We start from the raw sequence: 26506 nt of genomic DNA on the forward strand, positions 1-26506 counted from the left end.
AGACGTAAGAGTTTATCTTACAATTGCGTTTTTTCGACCATTTCGGTAGAGTCAAATTTGACCGAATGTGGTGGTTTTTTTTTTCTATTTATCGTGATTGATATGCAAATATTTCGAAAATGAGAATAGCTACAACCTTCAACTATTTATTGTTGTATTATACATGAAATTGCGCACATTTTCATATATAAAACGTTATGTAACGGCTAATTTAAAATGGTGCAAATATTACCACAATCGCACGTATTGATTTTTTCGGAAGAGTTACCGCCGCGGACGTAAAGAAAATGTTATTTTTTTCATAAATTCACCATAAATCGAAATATTGTGCTAGAGACTTCCAATTTGTTGCAAAATGAATGTAAAATGCTTGAATATTACTAGAATATAGGCGTTTTAGCTTACAATTGCGTTTTTCGACCATTTCGGTAGAGTCAAAATTGACCGAAGGTTGAAAATTTGTCACTTATCATTTTTTATATGAAAATATTTCAAAATTGATAAAAGCTACAACCATGGGTTGTTTTTAGTTGTATTTTGCATGAAATTGCGCACATTTTCATATATAAAACTTTATGTAACGGCTAATTTAAAATGGTGCTAACATTACCACAATCGCATGTATATTATTTTCGGAAGAGTTACCGCGCGGACGTAAGGAAAAAGTTTTTTCATAAATTCACCATAAATCGAAATATTGTGCTAGAGACTTCCAATTAGTTGCAAAATTAAGTTAAATGATTGAATATTACTAAAATATAAGAGTTTTGTTTTAGCTTACAATTGCGTTTTTCGACCATTTCGGTAGAGTCAAGTTGACCGAAGGGTTGAAATTTTGGCACATCGTTATTTATATGAAAAAAATCTTAAAAACTGATAAAAGCTACAATCATGAGTATTTTTTTTGTTGTATTCTACATAAAAATGCGCACATTTTCATATATAATACTCTATGTAACGGCTAATTTAAAATGGTACAAAAATTATGTCAAAGTGACGAAATAATTTCAGAGATGTGTCACAGATACTTTTTAGTGCGGCAAGAAAGAAATTCGCGCTTGCGCGCCTGCGTAACGATTGTAAACAAAACAACACCTTGATCCGTGAACTCCCAGCATCCCCCAAGGCGCGTGATTCAAGAGTTTTCGGCTGGTAGGCCTAAAAGTATTTTTTTCCTCGCGAATTTTTAAAAAAACTTTTGTATGTCGACGTAAATAACGTCCAGTCGGCACCCGAGAGACAAAAAAATGTCGACGTAAAATACGTCCAGTCGGCGTTTAAGGGTTAAGTATTCGGCGTCGGTGACCCTGGTAGTTGTGACGCCAGATAACTCACAATCAATCAATCAATCCCCCTCTACGCCTCGTCGGCATATCAAGCGTTGGAAGGGTAAGGACTTTGCCCTTCCTTCACCTTTGAGGGAGGAACAATGCGGACGTGTTCCCGAGAGTGCTGCGGTTTCGGGCAGTGTTAGTGGCATGTGTTCTGCAGGGGTTGCTTCGCCCTCGGCCTCATATCTCGAATGTGCAAACCCGTCCTTGCACATCGCAACGTGTGTTTGCAACCTCCTCTGCCCGTGCATGTGATGTTAGTGCTCCTCCTTCTCCAAGGCCTATTCATCGCCGTAAAGATCTAAAGGCACCTGTCAAGAGTTGGTGCAGCTGGAGTGTTTGCCTGCCTCTCTCACTGGCGCTTCCAAGAGTTCGACTATAAGGGATTCTCCGTCAATCTCGAGTGTTCAAGTTTCCCCCCCACCTCACGTTCATACGGCCGCCACGGCCATGACCATTCATGGACATCTGGAGTCATCAGTAGGTAAGTGATGTGCCGAGTGTTACAGTGGGTCTGTCTCGGAGGCCGACGCTTGGACCCAGCCCAGACAGGTTAGTAGGGGTTTCGGACTGTTTGGCTGCTAACCATTCTGTTAATTTTGGTGAAGAAGGTGCATTAGAAGAGCTTACCCTTCTCGTCGTCGGTCTCCAGTGCCAGAGCAGGAGGAGGGAGACACGCAGGAGTTTCTGTCTTCCTTTTCAGAAGTTGTTGATCTCTTTCGTGGGTTCAACAATTTGGAAAGTAGGACTCAGGCTCGGTCGTCTTACACTCCTTCTTGCTTGAGAGCTACTCAGGACCCCAAATCATCTCTTCAGCTGCCTTTGTCGGGGCACGTTCAGTCAGTCTTGCAGAAGGTTAACGCCTCTGTTTCTGACCGGGAATGGTTCACTTCGCTCTAGGGGCTCTACCAAACTACTACCCTCGCCTCTCACAAGACATAGGAAGTACTATGCTGCATTTTTGTTAGCACGCCACCTTAACCCAGACATCATTCGCCTGAAGCCAGGTTTGACTTTGGAACAGGTGAGATCGGTGGCTCCGTCCTTGTTTCCGCAAGATGCCTCAGCTTTGGAATCTACGGCGGCCTCCATGTTGCAGACGGTTTCTTGGCTGAACCTCTGGTCTGTGGTGATTGCCAAGATAGCATCTGACAGGTCCCCTGAAGGGTTGGTGAGTCCCGCCTCGCTTGCCAGTCTATTGCAGTCCGGGGGCAAGGCGTTTTCATATTTGGCTCACCTCAGTGCCAATTTATGGGCTAATCTTCTGTTTAGGAGGGATGCAGCTTTGTCTAGGATGGAGAGATCGCTCGACACCGAGTCTTTGCTGGCATTGAGGAACGGAGATCTGTTGACATCACAATTTTTGTTTCCACGGACAGAACTCGAAAATGCGACAGACCAGCGCCGGGCTTGACACCAAGGACCGACTGGTGCACCAAGCCGTGTCTAAGTCAGAGTCTCGCCCTCGGAGACGTCCTCCTCCTCCTCCTCCTCCCCCGGTCCAGCAGCAGTCGAGGAGATCGTCGCCTGGTAAGCCATTGAGGACCTCGAGTTCGGCAGGGCCTTCCCGTTTGACACAGCCTAAGTCTCAAGATCAACACCCCTTTTGCTCTCATTCCTTTAAACCAAGAAGGGGCCCAAGGGGCAGAGGTCAAGGGCGCCGTTGGTAGGATAGGCGCCTCTCCCTCTCCGGCGCCACGGGTGGGGGGGGGTTGCCTGGCTGGCCATTGGGCCAAGTGGCAGAGTTATGGGGCGAAGAAGTGAGTGGTAAATATCCTTCGGGTGGGATACCTGTTGCCATTCGACTTCTCTCCTCCTGTCGGACAAGCCGCAGCTCAGGAAGATGTATCCTCCAGATTCTCTGAAGTTCTTGGCTTTTCGGGAGGAAGTGCAAAAGATGCTGGACAAGGATGCGATAGAGGAAGTAGTGCGTCCGTCCCCGGGGTTGTACAGTCACATCTTGGTGCCCAAGGCATCGGGAGGATGGAGGCCTGTGATCGACTTATCCACCTTGAATCACTTCATCAGGAAGACACGGTTCAAGATGGAGACCCCGCGCTCGGTGTTGGCAGCTATGAGGGAAGGCGACTTCATGCTGTCGATAGACTTGAGTGACGCATACTTCCAAATCCCTGTTCATCCCACGTCCAGGAAGTTCCTTCGCTTCTTTCTTGCAGGCAAGATCTTCGAGTTCAAAGTCTTGTGCTTCGGGCTGACGACAGCCCCTCAAGTGTTCACAAGGGTCTTCTCTCTTGTGTCAAGTTGGGCCCATGCTCAGGAGATCCGTTTGCTGAGGTACCTCGACGATTGGTTAGTCTTGGCAGTCTCCAGGGAGAAGCTGCTGCAGGACAGGGATCGTCTACTTCGGCTCTGTCTGGACCTGGGTATATTAGTCAACCAGGAAAAGTCGAACCTCGTACCCACTCAAAGGATTCTCTACCTGGGCATGGTCATCGATACGACAGTGGCAAAAGTTTTCCTGTTGGATGAGAGATTGGAGAAGTTGCAGGCTGTAGCATGCAACTTCCAGTCAGTCACGTCAGTCAGCTCATCAGTGGCAGGTTCTTCTGGGAGTGTTATCTTCCCTGGAGAAGCTGGTCCCTCATGGGTGTCTTCATCTTCGGTCTCTGCAATGGAGACTGGGAGAATTCTGGTCTCCGGCGGGGGACTCTCCCGTTTATGGTTCCTCAGTCTTTGGAAGTGAGAGAAGACCTTCGTTGGTGGTTGGACGACCAGAATCTGTTGAAGGGTGTCCCTCTGCGTTCTCTCCCACCGGACTTCCTTCTGTTCTCGGACGCCTCCCTTGCAGGTTGGGGCGCGTACTTAGGCGGCCTCATCGCTTCAGGCTTTTGGAGTTTGGAGGATAAGCAGCAACATATCAACATCTTGGAGTTGAAGGCGGCTTTCCTGGGTCTGAAGGAGTTTCGGGGGAAGGTAGAGGGTCATTCTGTCGTTCTCATGTCGGACAACACCACGGTGGTAGCTTATGCGAACAAACAGGGAGGCCTGGTTTCTCAGCAACTTCACGCCTTGACCGTTGAGCTTCACCAGTGGGCAATCAGCAATTCGGTAGAGCTCTCAGCCAGGTATATCCCAGGGAAACGGAATGTGGTCGCTGACAAACTCAGTCACCGGGATCAGATCTTAGGCACAGAGTGGTCCCTTCGTCAAGTGGTGGCAGACAAGCTTTTCCAGATTTGGGGGAGACCCATGCTGGACCTTTTTGCGACACGCTACAACAGGAAACTGGAGATGTTCTGTTCAGTGGTTCCAGATCCCTTAGCATTGGCAGAAGACACATTCCAACATCCCTGGGACAACCTGGAGGTGTATGCCCTCCCTCCGTTTTGTTTGATCCGTCAGGTTCTGAACAGGCTGATGAGTTCACAGGGTCTCAGAATGACTTTGGTAGCCCCGCTGTGACCTCAGGCAGAATGGTTTCCAGATCTGCTGTCGTTGTTGTCAGAGATTCCGAGGGAGATTCCCCCTTGGCGGTATTTCCTGTGTCAGCCCCGTGCGGAAAGGTTCCACCAGTCAGTAAAATCCCTGTCCCTTCACAGTTGGAGGCTATCAAGTATCTCCTCCGAGCGAGAGGCTTTTCTCAGAGAACAGCTGGGCACATGTCCAGCAGTCTTAGGAAGTCAACCTCTGCAGTTTATCAAGGCAAATGGGCGATCTACTGTGATTGGTGTCGTAAATGGGGTTTTTCTCCACTCGCAACCTCTATTCAGCAAATAGCAGACTTTTTAACCTTCCTCAGAGACGAGAAACGTTTGTCCATTTCTGCTATTAGAGGCTACAGGGCGGCACTGAGTTTGGTGTTACGCCTTAAGGGTATCGACATCTCCTCTTCCTGGGAACTTTCCCTGCTAGTTAAGGGGTTTGAGCAGTCGAGTTCTCCTAGAGAGCTCAAGCCTCCAACGTGAGATGTTTCCTTGGTGCTTAGGAGCTTAACTGAGAGTCCATATGAGCCCTTGCGTCGCTCATCTGACAGGAACCTAATGCTCAAGACAGTTTTCCTTTTGGCTTTGGCATCTTCCAAGAGGGTAGGAGAGCTCCATGGTCTGAGTTATGAGGTGAAGAAACCCAGGGGTTGGAAGTCGGTGTCCTTCGAATTTGTCCTGGAATTCGTGGCCAAGACCCAAAATCCCTCTGTGCGTGATGACAGGTTCACTTTGTTTTCCATTCCATCACTGACTGACTTTGTGGGTGGTGATGCTCAAGAGCTTTTGTTGTGCCCTGTCCGGGCCCTGCGTTGCTATCTTGAAAGGACTCGGCACCTTAGACCAGGCTGCCGCAGACTTTTTGTTAGCACAGGCTGTACAAAGAAAGAGATGTCTAAGAATACTATCTTTTTTTGCATACGGGAAGCTATCAGACAGGCATACTTGACTCTTGGTGATTCCACCACCACGTCTGTGCAGGCTAGAGCACATGGTGTAGAGGTATTGGTCCCTCTCTGGCTTTCAAAAGAAGTATTGGTCCCTCTCTGGCTTTCAAAAGAACTTGGCTGTACATAGAGTGCTGGTACTTGGTTACGCCAGTCCATGTTCACCTCCTTCTATCTTAAGGATGTTGCCCACAGATCTATGGGCACGTTTTCCCTGGGTCCTGTGGTGGCTGCCCAACAGGTTGTGTAACTCATAGTTGCCCTTAACAGGGCACCTTTGTATCTTACCTAAGATGATTGTGTGGATGAGAGAATGAGTGAGTTGGCTGGTCTCCTTCTTTCTCTTGTACCTTTCCTTCTTCCTTCAGGTGGTTTAAGGAATAGACACGTCATTTGCTAGACTGGTCTGATACAGGTGAGTAAGGTAGTCATACTGGTAGTGTGGTCGTGCAATATACAATATCTTACCCATTTGGTAGTATAGGCTCCACTCCTTGGCAAGGAGTCAGGAGTAATACAAATACTAGTGTCTTGGTTTGTTATTGGACAGTCAAAGTTTCTCTTTGGTTCCCTATACAGTGGTTATCCCATATATCATTGTACGTCACTCAGGTTTTGAGTGGTTAGATATTAGTTTATCTAGCTTCTCAATGGGCTTCAGTCCCTCTCCAAGAACTATTTCTTTTGAGAGAGCTGGACTGGTGGGTAGGCTCCATCCAGTCTAGGATGTCTTATACCTCCCTCCAAGTATGAGTCTATCCTATTGTTAAGACTGAAGGTTTTCTAAGACAATTTGTATTTTTCATAGCTACAAACCTGAGATCTTAACGTTATACTGCCCACCTCTAGCTTCCCCTCTATTTGTTGAGTCATCCTGAGTTGGGAAATACTGGGGTAGATGCTTGGTCCTTGACCACTCTTCACCCGATCTATGCATGTGTTGCTAGATATCACAAGATTCCTTGCTTTCATCTGCTTTTTAACCGGATCCAGGTAGGCACTATTATTCTTAAAGTCAGTTAGGAAACTATCAACCTCTACAATTAGAGGGTCTAAGTCGATGCTTAGTTCTGTTTTTAAACATAGAGGGTTAGACTTGTCCACCAATCAGTACATCGCTGCTGACCTTATTAAATTGTTTAATACAGAAAAGCAAGAAAATTCTCCCAATATAGCCTGGAATTTAAATGTCATACTCAAGTGGCTTTCAAGTTCCCAGTTTGAACCACTCCAAAATACATCTTTTAGGAATCTCAGGAAGAGAACACTTTTCGTAGTAGCCCTGGCAACAGCCAGAAGTGTCAGTTAGTTACAGGTCATGGCTAAGAAAGTGGGGTTTGTGCAAGGAGTTGCAGTTTTGTCATAGTCCCTTAACTAACTTTTTTGCTTAGAATGAAGGCCCTTCCAAACCTTGGCCTTGTTCCTTCATTACATGTATTAAAAATCTCATGGTCATGTTCGGTCTGGAAGAAGAAGAGAGACTCCTGTGTCCGGTGAGATCCTTAAGACACTAGCTTCGCAGGACAGAGAAGATTAGAGGACCTTCGAACCAACTTTGGTGCTCTGTGAAAACCCCAGTGCACCCTCTTTCCAAAAATGCTATATCATTTTTCTGAGAGAGTTGATTTCAGAAGCACACACTCAGATTGGAGAGGACAACTTTTCTCTTCTAAAAGTAGAGGCTTATGAAGTTAGGGCAGTTGTCACTTGCCTAGCATTTAGGCATATTTCCATAGTGTCCTTGATTTTACAGTCAACCTTCTAGAGGTATAAGTCTGTTTTTGCCTCGCATTACCTCAAGACATATAGATGGTGTTTGAAAACTGCAATACGTTAGTACCTTTATCCGTGGCTGGCATGGTATTGTGGGCAGAAGCTTAGGGAACTTTGTGTTCCTTTACTATCCACTTGCCTTGAATCAAGGTTTTATGTTTTTGGGGGGCCCAGGGCATACAAGTTCCTGGTGAACCCTCCAGTTCGTAATTTCAGTGGTGCAGGTGATTTTGTTCATTTGTATTTTTCTGGTCTATGCCCAGGGCAAGGAAACTTTAAAAATTTCTTAGCATACGGTTTACTTCCTCCGCTGCAAAATTCCCACTAATGTAGGCACGACCCTTGGCTCTACTGCCACGCCCACTACTAGTTGAGAGAAGTGCCAATCAGAGGCAGTAACCACCACCAGCAGCTCTCTCAACAGGTAAGGAAACAAAAAAGCATCTGGTATAATGCTAGCAAGTTGTCTATTTTCAAAATCATTACCAGTACCAATAATGCTATGGAATAGATATTTCCATGCTTTTCCCACTGCCTTGCAATGTGGAATCAGCTATGTAATTATGTACTTGGTAACTTACATATACAAAAATAAATTTTTTTATAATGAAATCATGTTTTTAGGGGTGGACTTAATCTTACTGACACCACACAATTTCAATTTCAACTGTAGCAGATATGTACTAGTACCAATGTACACCTTGGTAAACTATAGGGTAATAGGCTGTAGTGATACAGACCTAGCAAACATGAGCTAAGATCCAAGCACTGCACCACTCAGCCTTGATGCCTTGTATATATGAGAATAAATGTCTTCTCTCCCACCTTTATCCCTACATTAAGGGGTTGGTTGCCGGATGCACCTTCTCCACTGCCTTCTATCAAAGGCATAATCCTCCACCAAACCTCTTCTCTCCATATCGTCTGTCACTTTATCTCGCCATCTAATTTTCTGTCTCTGTCTTGATCTTTCTTCCTCTAACAGGTTCTTCCCAAGCTGTCTTCATTCCCTCCTTGCTCAACACATGCCCCTACCATTTCAATCATGAATCTCTTTAACACCTCTGTAATCTTTATTTAGCCTGCCCTTCTTATTTCATCATTTTCCAATCTCTCAATCAGCAGTATTCCCATAATCCACCTCAGCATTCTCATCTCTGTTCTCTCAAGCTTTACTTCCTCTTTTCTTCTTAGAGCCCATGTTTCCACTCCACACATTAACACTGGTCTTATCACTGTGTTATAGATCTTGGCTTTTAACTTGACTGGCATTTTCTGTTCACATACTACTCCAGCTACCTCTCTCCACCCCCCCCATGCATCTTTTATCCTACTGTCAACTTCAGCCTCACATCCTCCCTCTTGGCTTTAAGTAGATCCTAAGTATTTAAACTTTTCTGCCTGTTTTAAATCGAGCCTCTTCTTTCTTGTATTACTATTCTGTCTCTAACTTCCCTACTGCTCAAGAAAACCTGTTTTATTCATATTCACCTTTAAGCCACCCATCTCTAAAGACTTCTGCCACTCTCCAACCCTTCTCTGTAGGTCCTCCTCATTTTCAGCAGTAATCACCAGATCATTGGAGTACAATAACTCCCACAGCTTTTCATTCCTGATCTCTTCACTTAACACATCCTTGACCAGCCTAAATAAAAATGGGCTTAATGCTGACCCTGGTGTAATCCAACACTAACTTCAAAGTTTTCCATTTCCCCAACTGCTGTTATTACTTTTGTTCTCGTTCTTTTATATATCATCTCGACCAGCCTAACCAACTTTCCTGGGACTTTCCTTTTCCTCAAACACCAAAACATCACTTCTCTATGGATTCTATTGTATGCTTTCTCTAGATCTATAAATGCACAATACTGCTCCTGGTTTCCCTCTAGCTTCTTTTCCTGTAGCCGTCTTACTGTGAAGATGGCATCCACCGTCCCTCTTCCTCTCCTGAATCTCATTTTCAATATTTAACAGTTGTTCAAAATACTCTCACCATCTCTTCTTAATGTCTTCATCCCTTTACAATATATTTCCATCACTATCCTTGATGACACCCAATTTACCCACATCCTTTCTGCCCTTTCCTCAAGTTTGAAATCTTATAGATATCCTTTTCTCCCTCTCTAGCTCCTAGTCTTTCATTCAACTGCTCTGCCGTCCTCTCTTTCCTCTTCTCTGTACCTTTCCTCTGCCCCCTGTGCATTCCTTACTTTTCAGTCCTTAAATGCTTTTGATTTTCTTTTAAATGATTCTTGCACCTTTCCATTCCACCATCACATTTCTCCTCTTGACACGCCATATCCACTAGTTCTTCCAACCAGTTCCTCTGCTTCCCCCACACATATTTCTCTCATGTCTACACAGATATTTTCCACTCTTTTACTCTGTCTAAATTCTGCGTTCCCCCTTTCCAGCCTTCTCTTTCTCACAGTCCTCCTAATAAATTGCTCCCTCTTTTCTCCTATAAGGTCCCAAATCTTAATTCTAGATCATTCCTTTCTCTTCTTGGGTTTCCTACCTCTTATTTTAAAATCCATCACCACCAACCTATGCTGTTTAACACACGCTTCTCCCAAGATCACTTTGCAGTTTGTCACATTGCTTTTGCTGGCTACTCTAACCAGTATGTGATCTATCTGGCTTTGTACTCCTCCACTTTCATAAGTTATCAAGTACTTATCTAACTTTTCAAACCATGTGGTCATACAGGCCAGTTCAAAACTGTGAGCCGTATCCAATAAATAATCCCCATCTTCATTTCTAATTCCTAACCCATGGCCTCCGTGTACTTCCTTATGCCCATCTCTTCTCTTTCCCACCCTGCCATTCATATCAGCTCCTATTATTAGTTTCTCCTCTTTCACTGTTCTAATGGCAGCCTCAAATTCTTGTCTAAATTACTCTTTATCTTGCTCTTGGTGCCCCATCTGAAGAGCATATGCTGATATTATATTTACTACCTTGTCCCCTATTATTATTGGAATCTTAAAAGCCTGCTATTTACTCTCTTTACTTATACCACTTTTTCCTTCCAGTTGTTATTTACTATAATTCCAACTCAGTTTCTTCCCTCTAGTGACCCACTGTAACAGCTTATACCCATTTCCTTTTTCTCTGGTTCCACTCCCTTTCCACCTAGTCTTCTGCACACATAAGAAATCTATCCTCCTCCTCTTCATCACATCCACTGTCTCCCTCAATTTTCCTGTTAAGAATACTAACGTTCCACGTACCTGCTCTTATATTCCACTCTTTCACTAACTTCTTTGACGGTTAAAACTCAGTCATGGTTTATTGTTTGGCAAAGGGTTTTAATGACAGCATGCCCTTGCTGTCATCAACCACAATTATTGGAGGTGGGCCTAGCCTGTGACTAAAATTTCCACCTGCAAGGCAGCAGTTTTCCACAGTTATTGGCAGTGGGCCAGCCTTTTAATAAAAAGTCAACACACAAATGATAATTAAGCTGTCACAGGAACACATTGAACTGGGTGTAATGATGATCCTTTCCCTTAGCCTCTCAATCTGTAAAAAGACTGTTTTCCTAGCTTTAAAAGCCAATTCATTCAACATATTGCGTGAGCAGTATCTGACTTTAACATTAAACCAAGATGATTGTTTATTTTTTTTATCCTTTTGTTTGTTTTTATAGAAAAAATACAATGATTTTTTTAATAATGCTTTAAGACTATGTAATTAGATATAAACTACCTATTTGAATATTTATATCCAACAGGGCTTTGCGACAAAATACTCCTCATCGCAGAATCAACCAGTTTCCCTGTGAACATGTGCTAACAGTGAAAGATCTTCTGGCAATTATATGTCGTCGTCCATGCAAGCAAGATAATAAGCAAGGAGAGACTGAAATTGAAAACCCCTCGTGGTTTCCTGTGACTTACTGTCTGAAAAGAGAATTGGCAAAATTTGTTTCATATTTTCAGAGGAGAGAAAAAAGGTAATACATTAATGTTTCACCATTGAATGTTATTGCAGTTAAGTTTTTTCTTTTTGAGAATATGGTGGTTTTGGTAAATCATTATATTTTAGGTAAAAAATTTCCCAAAAATCTATTCCACTTAAGATAATGATTGTACAAATCTAAGTATTTTATCGTATGTATTTTTCAAAAGTAATGTAACTGAACAAAGTTCTTGTAAATTTTCTTCAAAAAGCATTTCAGGGCCAAATCCACATATGTACATGAAGAATTGCATAGAAATTCAGTCCACATGGGGAAATAGATTTTTTATTATGTCTGGAAATTTCCATTACGTAACAGGGCCTTGTTTGTGTCAATCTAGATAATTGAGGGATTACTGTATTTAAATTTCTAATGATCATTAGTCATGCATATCTTTTTTTTTTAAATTTGCACTGAGTACATCAGTGCTAATTTTGTGAACTTTATTGTATTGCCAAGTGCTTTGTTAATTACTCACTAGGGGTGAAGATAATCACTGGATAGTGAAGCCTTGGAACCTTGCTCGAGGACTTGATCACACAATTACTAACAGTTTGAATCACATTCTACGTTTGCCAAGTACTGGACCCAAGGTAAGCTCACTAGAATTCAGTTTAGCTGGAAGCATTGACAGATATGATATAGAAAGGTTATTCTTTATATGATTTTCTAAGTCTTGATTTCAAAACTACACTTCAATATTGTAGAAACAAACTAGCTGATGTTAAATATTCTAGAGCAACAGACATGTGGATGATGTGATCAAAGTTTCAGGGTAATACCACTGTCTCTAACATTATGAAATTATCTGGTGCAAATGTAAGAGGAAATAAATAAATAACCTGCTGGTCACCACTGTAGCAAGTTGCTAGTTGAATACCACTTCTCTGTCTTAGTGCTTTGTGTGTGTGTGGTGGGGGGGCGGGGGGGGGTGGAAATGGCTAACTGTGCACATTCAGTTGAAATTTCATGTGACTTTGAAGAATCAGGGATGAATGTAGGTAAAGCCATTGTTGACCTTTTACACTCAGTCAGGTTTAATATCTTTTATTTAATAGTTACTATTAGTACCAACTTGTGTTTAATTTTAACTTATTCTTTGATTCAGAGTGATTGATACCATATACATTCTTTAAAAAAAAATTAGTAACCATAGTGAGTGAGATACCATATAAGCGGTAACTAACCATCTGACACTAATTATAAGAAGGTTCGCTTTTACAGTGAGGAACCTGAACCAAGTTGCATCGGAGAGAATGTACCATAAGGCAAAACTATTGTCATTTAATTAAAAAAACATTTCTATAAAAAACTTTTTTCAATTAATTTATACTAGACCAGGTACTCATTTAAGTATAAATCAGGTCTGATTGGGTTGGTATCATTGAGTAAAATGTACTCAACTTAAGCCAGCCCCATGAACTGTGCATCAGGTGTCTGTACAGTGAACTGATTGTAAATGAAATCTTTACCAAGATTACCTTATATTTCAGATTGCTCAGAAGTATATATCAGATCCTGTCCTATTCCATCGTGATGACATTAATGCTGATGTGAAGTTTGATGTGCGTTACATTGTTATGTTGCTCAGTGTCCAACCCCTCAAGGTTAGTACTGCATATTCCATGTTGTGTATGAAGACCTGAATTTTTAAACCATTACTATTTTTTTATCGGTTTGTTAATAAAAGTAGAAGTTATGTGAACTGCATTTTGATTATAATTAATCTGTAGAGTTTGGAATAAAAAACTGGGAGCATTCCATAAAACTGGTTCAAGCGCTGATTGATAGTATTGTGAATCTTTATTGATATCATTTCTCTGTTTTTTTGTAACTTCATTGTTAATTTGTTCCTGTTGTATACAGTTAGAAATGGAAATACATGAAGTACGATAGAGCTGTGTTTCAGGTTGCTGTTTATAGGAGGTTTTGGATCCGATTTGCCAATGAACCGTTTGATTTAACACAGCTTCAGAATTCTGAGAAACACTTTACTGTGAATAACTACAATAGCTCATTTCTCTTGCAGGTAAGAACTTTACTGTTGAACAATAATAACCAGTTTTAGTTGTCCTAAATTCACAGGGTTGTGGGAACCAGCTCCCCACAAAATTGTAAATCAGTGAATTACTCTTGACACTTCAATCCTTGAGACCTCTAACTGTATTGTAGACCACAACCATTACCATTATTTAACATAAACAGTTGATTATTTACCAAATTATATGTAATCATTATATGATTAGTTCATAGGGTTCATGTTCTGAATAATAGTAATAATAATAATAATAATAATAATAATAATAATAATAATAATAATAATAATAATAATAATAATATGTAAGGGTAAGCTAATATTCCTTCCCACTTAAATTTTCACTTACTGATTGTGATGTTGAACGATGATGATGATTATGGTGCTGATGAAAAGGAAAATAGAACATAAACATGCTAATGCAGTTATTCACATGAAAACACAACAGAATACAGTTTTATTAACTTTATGGCATTATTATAATTTGTTCCATGATAAATGGATCTTTACCTCATCATCAATACATTCTGTATAAGGAAGAGCAACTGTTCTGAGCCTCTGCGATGGTAGGGGTGGAACGAAGTCAGGATTCTGGTGCTTTGGTTTCTTTTGCCATTGCCTTCACTTTCAAGACCTGAGTCAATGTCATAAAAAGTGTCCTAGCGAGCAGTTTGTGTGAAAGTTTGTACAGGTAGACAATTATTTATCCGAAATTCTAAAAACGGAAAACATTTTGTGGAGAGTTGAGCGTCATTTCATATGGTTGGTAGGTTGGCGTGCTAACGGCTGACCTGAGTCATTTGTGAGTGTGCTGCTGCTCGGATTATTTTACTTACTAAATCTCAAGAACGGACTTTAGAAAATCCCAAGATTAACAAAGTAATTCATGAAATACATACACTATTAAAAACTACGTAATGTATTCAGAACACACACACACGTTCATCCTCAACGTCATATGAGCAAAACATTCTTTCTCAGACAGAATACAGCTAAACCGTGATTGGCTGCTTGGTTGCTATGGAGATCTGTTATCCAATGACTGCCTTCTACTTCTGTTCTATTTTTAGACTTATGTCGTGACGGAACAAAATGTGAACGAACTATGATTGTGATTATTTGACTGCTGATGGCAAAAATTACTCCATAATTTGCTTTATATAATTATGTTTTCTTGAAAACAAGAATTTAAAAATAATTTTAACTTTAATATACAGAGGTACCTCGAGATACGAAAGGCTCAACTTATGAAAAACTCGAGATACGAAAGCCAATACGAAAAATTTAACGGCTCTACATACGAAAAGTTTTCAAGATACGAAAGGTTTCTGAAAGTCCGAGATTCGCCCGGATAGCAATTTTGAAAATCGCGCCGCGCGCCGCCATCTTAGTACTAGTAGACTCACCACCATCCTCCTGCTCTCCCATTGGTTCCTGATGTTAGTCGCGGCCATGAAATCCTTCTCTCCTATTGGCCAGCGTCCCTCCCATCATGCATCTACTATGTACACATGGTGGCGTGCTTCGGCCACTCGGTACCAGCATTGTTATAGTACGCACGCGGTATTCGTTTTCAGGATCGTCAATGTGTACGTTATAGAGTCATGAGGTGCAAAAAAAGAACCAAGTGATAAAAAACAGAAAGTTGAAATTCTGTAAAAAAAAAAAAAAAAAAAAAACAAAAAAAACCTACGTAAAGTAAAAAAAAAAAAGAAAAAAAAAAAAATAAAAAAAAAAAAGTAAAAATCAAAAAAAGAAAAAAAAAATGGCAGAAATTAAGGCCGCTTTTCATAAAGTGCAATCATTTGTAGAAGACACCCCCCGAAAAGGCTCACACAGGAACATTGTGTACGTATATTTTTTAAAGTGTACATACGTACATATGTACAAAAGGAAAAAAAACGGCAGAAATTAAAGCCGCTTTTCATAAAGTGCAATAATTTGCAGAAGACACCCCCCGAAAAGGCTCACACGGGAACATTGTGAAAAGTAGGCAGAAGCAATCTTCCTTGGATAGTTACGTATGTATGTAGCCTCACTCGAAAGGTAAGCTTCCACATTTTACGTACAGTATATTTCTTGTTACCATGTACACTAATATACACTTTATTTACAGGTTATATTTTGCATTTTTTTATTAATTTAGGTATTGAATGGTCCAAATTGTTGTAGTATTTCATTGTTTATAGGTCAATTTAGCTTTATTATGAAATTTACTGGGGTGTTTTGGAGGGCTTGGAACAGATTAGCCATTTTACATGTAAAATGTGGTCCAAGATGCGAAAACCTCATGATACGAAAGGCTCCTCGGAACGGATTAATTTCGTATCTCGAGGTACTACTGTAGTGGTATGAAGAACCCCACACAGTGTGTCATTAGTGATCAAATGTATGACTGCAAACTGACGACAACATAGTGGCAATAAAGAACAACCCTCTCCAAGATTGATATGATGAAATGTAGTATTTTATTCTCTTACTTATCGTTAAAATTCAACTTGTGAATTTTAATGATAAGTAAGACTATAAAATACATTTCATCATATCGATCTTGGAAAGGGTGTGTTCTATATTGCCACTATGTCATCATCAGTTTGCAGTCATACATTTTGATCACCACGACACACTGTGTTGGGTTTTTCATACCACTATATTAAAGATAAATTATTGTTAAATTATTGTTTTCAAGAAGAAATAATTATATAAAGCAAATTATTGAGTAATTTTTGCCATTATCAGTCAAATACAGTGGTACCTCGACATACGAAAGGCTCAACTTACGAAAAATTCGAGTAACGAAAGCAAATACAAACATTTTTTTGGCTCTACACATGAAAATAGTTCAGGATACGAAAGGCTGTTGCTGTAAAGTCCCAAGATTTGCCTGGACCACCGATAACAATTTTAAAATCGCGCGCCGCCAACTGAGTAGACTCGCCACCATCCTCCTGCTCTCCCATTGGTTCCTGATGCTAGTCACCGCCATAAGATCCTGCTCTCCTATTAGTCGGCATCTCTCCTATCGTGCAACTACGTAGCGGCGTTCTTCTTCGGCCACTCGGTAGCAGCATCGTTATCATATGCACGCCGAATTCGTTCATTCTATATGATTTCATTTATTAACCCTTTAACGCCGACTGGACGTATTAAACGTCGACGAAAATTGTCTGTCGGGTGCCGAACCGATGTATAGTACGTCGACGAAAAGAAGTTTTTTAAAAAATTTGCGGAAAAATAGTTAAAGGCCTACTAGGCGAAAACTTTTTAATCACTCGCCTTGGGGGATGCTGGGAGCTCACGGATTAAGCTGTTGTTTTGTTTACAATCGTTATCCAGGCGCGCAGGTGCGAATTTCTTTCTTCTCGCACTAAAAAGCATCAGAGACACATCTCAGAAATTATTTTGTCACTTTGACATAATTTTTGCACCATTTTATATTAGCCATTACATAGAGTATTATATATGAAAATGTGTGCAATTTCATGTAGAATACAACAAAAAACAACTCATGGTTGTAGCTTTTATCAGTTTTGAAATATTTTCCTATAAATAATGATAAGTTCCAAAATTTCAACCTTCGGTCAACTTTGACCACCGAAATGGTCGAAAAATGCAATTGTAAGCTAAAACTCTTATATTCTAGTAATATTCAATCATTTACCTTCATTTTGCAACAAATTGGAAGTCTCTAGCACAATATTTCAATTTATGGTGAATTTTAGAAAATTACTTTTTCCTTACGTCCGAGCGGTAACTCTTCCGAAAAAATCATACATTTTTTCGTCCAATTGTCGTAATGTTTGCACCATTTTAAATTAGCCGTTACATAAAGTTTTATATATGAAAATGTGCGCAATTTCATGTAGAATACAATGAAAAACAACCCATGGTTGTAGCTTTTATCAGTTTTGAAATATTTTCATATAAATAACGGTAAGTGCCAAAATATCAACCTTCGGGCAACTTTGACTCGACCGAAATGGTCAAAAAACGCAATTGTAAGATAAAACTCTTACATTCTAGTAATTTCAATCATTTACCTTTATTTTGCAACAAATTGGAAGACTCTAGCACAATATTTCGATTTATGGGGAATTTATGAAACAAAAAAACATTTTCCTTACGTCCGTGCGGTAACTCTTCCGAAAAAATCAGAAATTTTTTCGTCCGATTGTCGTAATGTTTGCACCATTTTAAATTAGAAGTTATGTAAAGTTTTATATATGAAAATGTGCACAATTTCATGTAGAATACAACAAAAACATTCCATGGTTGTAGCTTTTATCAGTTTTGAAATATTTTCATATAAATAACGATAAGTGCCAAAATTTCAACCTTCAGTCAACTTTGACTCAACCGAAATGATAAAAAAATGCAATTGTAAGCTACAACACTTACAGTCTAGTAATGTTCAATCATTTACCTTTATTTTGCAACAAATTGGAAGTCTCTAGCACAATATTTCGATTTATGGTGAATTTATGAGAAAAAACTTTTTCCTTACGTCCGCGCCGTAACTCTTCCGAAAAAATCATAGTAAATTTTTTCGTCCGATTGTCGTAATGTTTGCACTATTTTAAATTAGCTGTTACATATGTAGAATACAACAAAAACAACCCATGTTTGTAGCTTTTATCAGTTTTGAAATATTTTCATATAAATAACGATAAGTAGAAAAAATTTAACCGAAGGTCAAATTTAACTCGACCGAAATGGTCGAAAACTGCAATTGTAAGCTACAGCACTTACAGTCTAGTAATATTCAATCAATTACCTTCATTTTGCAACTACTTACAGTTTTGTAATATTCAATCAATTACCTTCATTTTGCAACTAACGGGAAGTCTCTAGCACAATATTTCGATTTATGGTGAATTTTTGAAAACAGCTTTTTTTTATGTCCGCGCGTTACGAATTCATGCATCATATTGTGATAATATTTTCTCTGTGTTGCTTTGATCATTTTACAATTTTTTATATACCAAAATCATTGCAAGGAGCGCTTACAGTTTAGTTGCCCATGGGTTTCGTCTGCTAGGGAATCGGCGGAGCAATACAAACAAGATGGCGGACAGTTTGTTTTGGCACAAGGTTTGAAAACGTGTATTGTCAGAAAACCCAAAAACCTAAAAAAACGATAATGGGGGACCCTTTTGGGAAGCGGGGTTTTTGGGTGGGGGGAGAACACAGCCAACGACAATGAACACGAAAAACCACGAAACCCTAGCAGACGAAACCCGTGGCCAACTAAACTGTAGGAGCTCCTGTACCAACTAAAATGTAGGAGCTCCCGTTCCCCTTTGTGTTAGGCTAACCAAACGACGACAATGAACACGAAAAACCACGAAACCCTAGCAGACGAAACCAGTGGCCAACTAAACTGTAGGAGCTCCCGGCCTAGGTTACTAAACTGTCCCCCTACTCAACATTCGTAGACCGAACATATGGGCTATTAGCCTAATAGAACGTTCATGCATGAAATGCGGTACCTGGCCAACTGAAGTGATCGTAACCAAACGAACCAACCTAACCAAACTTAGGCCGCGTGCCCTTACCTGGCTGGGGGGCGAAGAGTATATTAACAGTGATTGCTACCTAACCAAAGGAACCAACCTAACCAAAGTAAGTCTCCACGTCCTTACCTGGCCGGGGGCGGGACCCCCCAGTATAGTATATTAACAGTGATTGCTACCTGACCAAAGGAACCAACCTAACCAAACTTAGTCTGCATGTCCTTACCTGGCCGGGGTGCTCCCCTGTGTAGTATGTTAACAGATATTAATACCTAACCAATAAAACTTGTCCTTACGGATGGCTGGCACCCGTATGTCCTTACTGATATCTTAACAAAGTGAATATTTCCGAGAATACATTGGTTAAAGTCAAAGCCACGTTGTTTGTTCGAACACGTGGACTGCTAGCGAAAGTGAATGTTCGGATGTGTTGAGCGGCCCTGACTTCAGCTTAGCGGGAAATACAATGGCGTGCTTTATTACGGCAAATTAATGAACATAACGTGCATTTACATTGATAAGCTTACCTTGGAGATGTTGCGAGTCGTCAAATGATTGGCCAGTCCCCCCCCCCAGAAATATAGAACTTAATAAAGAAAATCGGAGTCGTTCAAATCTTCAGGGTACAGGATTTTTTTTTTCTTTCTTGGCGGGACGGTTGTTTTCCGAGGTAACTGAACAACCAGAATTTGTGGACGAGGCTCGGGAGCGCACAGTTTAGTTGCCCAGTGAAATCCATGTGTGCCGGACACGAAAAATTATCGGCAGAAAAAGACATGGTACTTATGATCGTAGCACTGTACAAGCTGAGAAGCAGGAACAGACTGAGGGCGAAGGGTCAGGCAAGGTCCGTTCCAGGTACTAGTTATCTTGGCGGATGGATTAAGGGCCAAGTAGAAGGAAAATAAATATCGAAGAATGTAAAAAAATGGAGGTCCTACAGATTAGTTGGGCAAGGTTAAAAATATGGAATAATGTAACAAAAAAAAAGTATCTCCTACAGATTAGTTGGGCAAGGGTAAAAATATTGATTAATGTAAAAAAAATTGGAGCTCTAACAGATTAGTTGGGCAAGGGTAAAAATATCAAATAATGTAAGAAAAAAAAGTGGAGCTCCTACAGATTAGTTGGGCAAGGGTAAATATATCGAATAATGTAAAATAAAGTGGAGCTCCTAAAGATTAGTTGGGCAAGGGTTTAAATATCGAAGGGAATCGGCCGGGTCGGTTCCGTGGGTTCGGTTCGGGTCGTCTGCGAGAACTACTTACCTTGGCGGAGTGATTAAAGACCGGGCAAAATGGTGTTACGTTTAAATATCGAAGGGAATCGGCCGGGTCGGTTCCGTGGGTTCGGTTCGGGTCGTCTGCGAGAACTACTTACCTTGGCGGAGTGATTAAAGACCGGGCAAAATGGTGTTATGCGGCACGGGCAACTAAACTGTAATCAACCCCATTGCAATTTAGTGTATAATACAATGAAAAAATAATTAACTCATTAGTTGTGTTTGTTTTGCTCACAGCGCGATTTGTATACAATTATATATGAAATTTTTTTTTGCGCTGTCATATATTCCAATATTTATATATGATAATGATTTTTTTCATTGCTGATGGTTGCATACTAAACTTCAGGCAATGACAAAAAAAGGAGCCAAAAATGAACTCTTAATGTTGAAAATTAAGTGTGCTGTGATTTAAAAAAAAACAAAAACTTTTTCCGCTTCGGCGCTCGCTCTCGAACGCCGCTGGCATTCAGGAGACACTTTCGGAAATACCGGCTCGGCGTTTAAGGGTTAACGTAAATTCGCTAGTGATTTCATTGTAGTACTCTTTATCATGTTGTGTGAGTACAGTAATACTTTGGGTTACGAACCGATTAGTATACGAATTTTTTAACTTACGAAGTGACGCCCTCATTCTGGAATACGAATTTCGCTTGGAATACGAATGCGCGAATTTCTCATGGGAGGCGCTTGATTTGGGTTACATGGATGAGCGATCTGCGAATTTGCATTTCGGCCACTTATCGCTTTTGTTTTTTACATGGATGAGCGTGGGATCTGCGAACGCATTTTTTTCGGCCAAAACTTAACGGGGGCCTGCTTTGTTTACATCGGTGACGTTGGGATCTGCAAACGCATTTTTTCGGCCAAAACTAACGTCACGTGACCCTTCCTCCTACGCATCCCTTGACCCTTTTTTAAAAACCATAACTCTTTCAATATCTCGCTGGCGGTAAGATTGAACGCATCTGTCCGTGATACGCTCTCAAATTTGCTTAGTGATTTGCGCACGTGTTGTGTTTCCGTGATAGTGCTTATACATTACTATTACCCAAATACTAAAGACAATGGCTCCCAAGATGACGAAGGCAAGCAGCAGAAGGAAAGCATAAGAAAGAAGGAGATGATTACAGTCGAAATGAAGAAGGAAATTATCCAAATGCATGATAAAGGCGAGTGCGTGAAAGACATTGCAGCATTCTTCAAAGCGGTCGCAATCAACGATCTGCCACTATTTTGAAGAAAAAGGAAGAAATTAAAGCCAGTAAAGCATCAAAAGGTGTCACGTATTGACGAAACAACGGCCTTATATTCTCGACGATGTAGAAAATTTGCTCATAGAAAAATATTTTTCAAAATTGTGAAAGACAACATAGTGTTGCGTAACGTTAAAATTAGTGATCGTAGTGAACGGTGCTCTCTAGAGAAAGAACCAGAAAGTCTTCCAGAAGTGTTCACGGAGGGAGATTTCCCCCCCAACCCCGCCTAACCCTCCTCCTCCTCACCCTTCCCCTCCTCCCGTCTCCGTCAAGCCAGCAGCCACACTCGCCAAAGGTAAAGTTCAGGTTTGTTTTTACTGTGCATGCATATTAAATCTAGTGTTTATATTTAATTTCATTCTTCAATTTTATAATTTTATGTAATTCCTACACGAATTTTCAACCTAGTGAACACAAAAATAAATGGAAAAATATGAATTGAAATGGTTATTCATGGTCGGGTGGAACGCATTATTTGCTTTTTTATAACATTCTTATGGGAAAATCCAATTTAGGTTACGAATTTTTTAGGTTACGAAGCGGTTCTGGAACGGATTAAATTCGTAACCCAAGGTATTACTGTACTTAAGTATACATACGTACACTACATGACTTCATTACATACAGTATATATGTAGTCATGGGTCCCAGGAAAGTTGAAGTTCACGGAAAGAAGAGGATGCTTTCTTTGGAGACAAAAATGGAGATTATCAAGAAGTATGAAGTTGGCATGCGGTTGTGTGTGATTGCTAAGGAATATGGCCGAAATCTGTCGACGATAGGCACCATCCTTAAGCATAAGGAAGCCATCAAAGCAGCTACACCTTCCAAGGGAGTGACTATTTTGTCTAGCAAGAGGAGCCATTGTCTAGCAAGAGGAGCCACGTGCACGACGAGATGGAAAGGCTGCTTCTTGTCTGGATAAAAGACAAAGAAATCGCTGGCGATACGATAACGGAGACAGCAATCTGCCACAAGGCCAGCGCTATTTTCAGCGATTTGATTGCCCCAGACTTCAAGGCTTCCCATGGGTGGTTTGAAAAATTCCGGAAATGGACTGACATCCTTTCAGTGGTGTAGCATGGGGAGGCGGCCAGCTCAGACATGAAAGCGGCCGAAGCCTTTGTTAAGACGTTCGACAAGATGATGACCAAGGAAGGCTACAGTTCTCAGCAAGTCTTCAACTGTGATGAGACTGGCCTTTTTTGGAAAAAAATGCCTCGTCGGATGTACATCACGCAGGAAGAGAAGAAGCTATCCGGGCATAAGCCTATGAAAGACAGGATTACGCTCGCACTTTGTTCCAACGCCAGTGGGGATTGCAAGGTGAAGCCCCTACTTATCTATCATTCGGAGACTCCTCGAGCCTTCAAGGCCCACAAAGTGCTAAAGGAGAAGCTTCCAGTGATGTGGAGGGCTAATGTTGAAGCCTGGGTAACGAGACTTCTATTCACCGAGTGGGTAAATCTGTGTTTTGGCCCGACAGTGAAGAAATTCTTGTAAGAGAAGTGCCTCCCTCTGAAATATCTGCTGTTATTGGACAATGCCCCTACTCGCCCTCCTGGCCTTGAGGAAAATATCCCAGCGGAGAATTCTTTTATCAAGGTTCTTTATCTTCCACCTAACACCACCCCTCTCCTCCAGCCCATGGACCAGCAAGTGATATCAAACTTCAAGAAGCTGTATACAAAACATCTTTTCAAGAGATGTTTCGACATCACCGATACCACAAACCTCACCGTGCATGAATTTTGGAAGGAGCATTTCGATGTTGCGATATGCATCTGATTCATCGATCAAGCTTGGCAGGAGGTTTCGAGGCGAACCTTGAATTCTTCGTGGAGGAAACTCTGGCCTGATGCCGTATCCGCCTGAGACTTTGAGGGATTTGACGTGGGCGAAGCTGGTGCAGATTCAGAAACAGTTGACGATGTTGAAACTGTTTCGCAACCAGATCTTAACAAGATTGTTGCACTCGGCAAGTCCATGGGGCTGGTCGTTGACGAGGACGACATCAATGACCTTCTCGAGGAGCACCAAGAGGAGCTTACGATGGATGACCTGAAGGAGTTGGAGGCCATGCAACATAACGTCGTTCAAGAAGAGTTCTCTAGCAGCGGCGAGGAGGAGGACGACGACCCTATGACAACGGCAGAAATTAAGGATGCTCTAGCTGCTTTTCATAAGGTGCAATCATTTGTAGAAAAGAGACACCCCAAAAAGGCTTACACAGGTCCTATGCTTGCACAGTTCGATGACGTTTGCCTGAGTCGTTTCAGGAACATTGTGAAAAGTATGCAGAAGCAATCTTCCTTGGATAGTTATTTTTTAAAAGAGGCCTTTAGCAGGAGTAAGCAAAAAGGAAGATCCAATTGATACTATGAAAAAACAGAAAGTTGAAAGTGGTGAAGAAATTTAAATTTTGAAAAAAAAAAAAAAAAAAAAGTGAAATATAAAAAAGTAAAAAAAAATGTAAAAATAAAAAAAAGACAAAAAAGAATAAATTTAATTTAATTTTCTCGTAAAGTTAAGTGTTACGGTTTTGTTAATGTGTTTCGTAAAGTTTAGTCTATGTTTCCTGACATTTTTAATGTGTTTCATAAAGTTGAGTGTACGTACTACGTAAAAAATTTTCTGCCATTTGTCCTCTGTCGCCACTTTCAGAGATAGCCTCACTTAAAAGGTAAGGTTCCACATTTTACTACATATGTACTACGTATGTACGTACAGTATTTCTTGTATACTTTGTACACTAATACACTTTATTTACAGGTACTATGTAGTACATATTAGTAGTACGTATTTAGGCACTGAATGGTCCAAATTGTTGTATTTCATTGTTTATTGGTCAATTTAGCTTTATTATAAAATTTTCTGGGGTGTTTTTGTAGGGCTTGGAACAAATTAGGCAATTTACATGTAAAATGCGGTTCAAGATATGAAAAGCTCAGGTTACGAAGGCCGCCTCGGAACGGGTTAATTTCGTATGTCAGGATACCACTGTAATCACAATCATGGTTCATTCATTTGCAGTTGTACATTTAATCACTACGACACATTGTGTGGGATTTTTCATACCATTATATTAAAATTAAAATTATTGAGTAATTTTTGCCATCAGCAGTCAAATAATCACGATTATGGTAGCATTCAAATGTGTATTTTTGCGTTTTACCAAATGCTTTTATTGGAAGTAATATGTGTTAGCAAACATAAGGTCTTAATTGTCCCACTATTTTATTATTGATGATGTTAATTATCTCACATTTAACAATATTGTAATGAACCACAGTTGGTTCTACAGGTTCTTTAAAAACAATATTGTAATGAACCACAGTTGGTTCTACAGGTTCTTTAAACCTTAAAACAACTGGGGACTAGATAAACTGGCAGTATTATTGGTAGACAAAGGAGGAAGGAGCAAAACAATACAAACGTGACCTCAATACGCATACTAGTTTTTAATATTCACAAATTTTAATGTACATAGTGCGTTTATGCAAAACAAGTCAGTAAACTTAAAAGCAAAAATGAGTCAAATCATTAAAAAACAAAAACTGTGAGTCAGTAACAAACTCAATCAAGTCACAAATATCTTGAGAAGCAGAATGCTTTAATTGCAACTATCAGTGAATTAATTAGATCAAAAGTAAAAACAACCTGTCTTAATTGCTTGAAAAACACAGCCATCTGAGGCACACTAAACATATCAATAGAATAATAAATAACATATGAGAATTTAATACAAAATGACCTTTAACAATTACATGTACTGAAGTAAGAGCTTTGTCACAATAATTACGTTAATACCAAACAAAAGAAGCAACCACAACAGGGCTAATACACACAAAACAACATCGGGGCTGACAGAGTTAAACACAACAGAGCATAATCAAACCGTGGTAAAAACAGGCGAGTTACTGAAACAACCCAGTTGCAAAAATGGTTGAAATCAACAACCCAGAAAAGCTGCCAAAACACCCAAAGATGCAGATCACGGATAAGCTTTCACTCCATGACGAGATTACACTCAGGCCAAGGTCACATTGATGATCATGGTCTAGTCATTGAAACAGCTACACACTACGAATCCAGATGAACTTGGAAGAAATCACACTCCACTATGAGGTCTCATCAACAGACGAGGAGGACATCCACCTCCTGTTTAGGCTAATAGGTAAGCCCTACCAGTCGCTGCTCCACTACTGTCACCTCAGTAGAACATCCAAAACTGACTCCTCAGCTGCTTGATGACTGACTCCTGCAACTAACTTATATCGACTCCTTTTGCTGACTGAAGCCATTAGGCCAAGATGGGGGAGATGTCAACTCACCTTAAAAAAGCAGAAACAGGTTAATAGGCAAAGCAACCAAACCAGTGGAAACAATAAGAGTTTGATTGTTCCCACAAAACAACTGAGAAAACCTTACAGTATATCAATATATAAATAATAAGGTATAATGAATAAATAACTATAAAGAAAAACATAAAAAAATGCTTTGTTCCGATACGTAATACAAACCCTCGGTCCTTTAACAATTGGAAGGTAACTAGCGGCAGCTGGGACGGTCGTAAGCTTCGAACAAGGGGAGAACGATAGTTAACTGCTTGTCCGATCGTGCGCGCGCCCGCGCGCCCGAGAGGTGAAGAATCACTTTTGCTTTCGGCCGCGGGTGTAAAGGACGTGTTCGTCATCGCTCTCTGCCCGCTTCATCGTCGTATGCTTTGTTTATATTGTGTTTTCTACTAACGGTTTGTTTGACTTGAAAATGAAACTGTAAGTACACTGTTTTCATTTTCATTACTTAATTATGAGCCAACATGGAGCTATCGCCGTAGATGCGGCGATTTCCGCTCTTTTCATGAAATTGATACCCTTGAATTATGTCTCGGTGCCGAGGGCGGGCACGCTCGCGCCGAGTCATGTATTTTGGGCGAAAGTGTGTAATTGAAAGATG

At 40.6% G+C, this 26506-nt stretch overlaps 1 protein-coding gene across 1 annotated transcript in view; it reads left to right on the plus strand.

The window, feature by feature from the left end:
- Positions 1-26506, plus strand: part of LOC135205405 (tubulin--tyrosine ligase-like protein 12) — a gene marked incomplete in the record, with an annotated part of 315120 nt that overhangs the window by 233194 nt on the left and 55420 nt on the right. The window contains 4 exon segments of the mRNA XM_064235914.1: positions 11231-11452; positions 11940-12051; positions 12952-13065; positions 13368-13487. Of these exon segments, the coding sequence (XP_064091984.1) occupies positions 11231-11452; positions 11940-12051; positions 12952-13065; positions 13368-13487 (568 nt within the window).

This window comes from Macrobrachium nipponense, chromosome 11, assembly GCF_015104395.2.
Source record: "Macrobrachium nipponense isolate FS-2020 chromosome 11, ASM1510439v2, whole genome shotgun sequence".
In the NCBI taxonomy this organism is placed as follows: Eukaryota; Metazoa; Arthropoda; class Malacostraca; order Decapoda; family Palaemonidae; genus Macrobrachium; species Macrobrachium nipponense.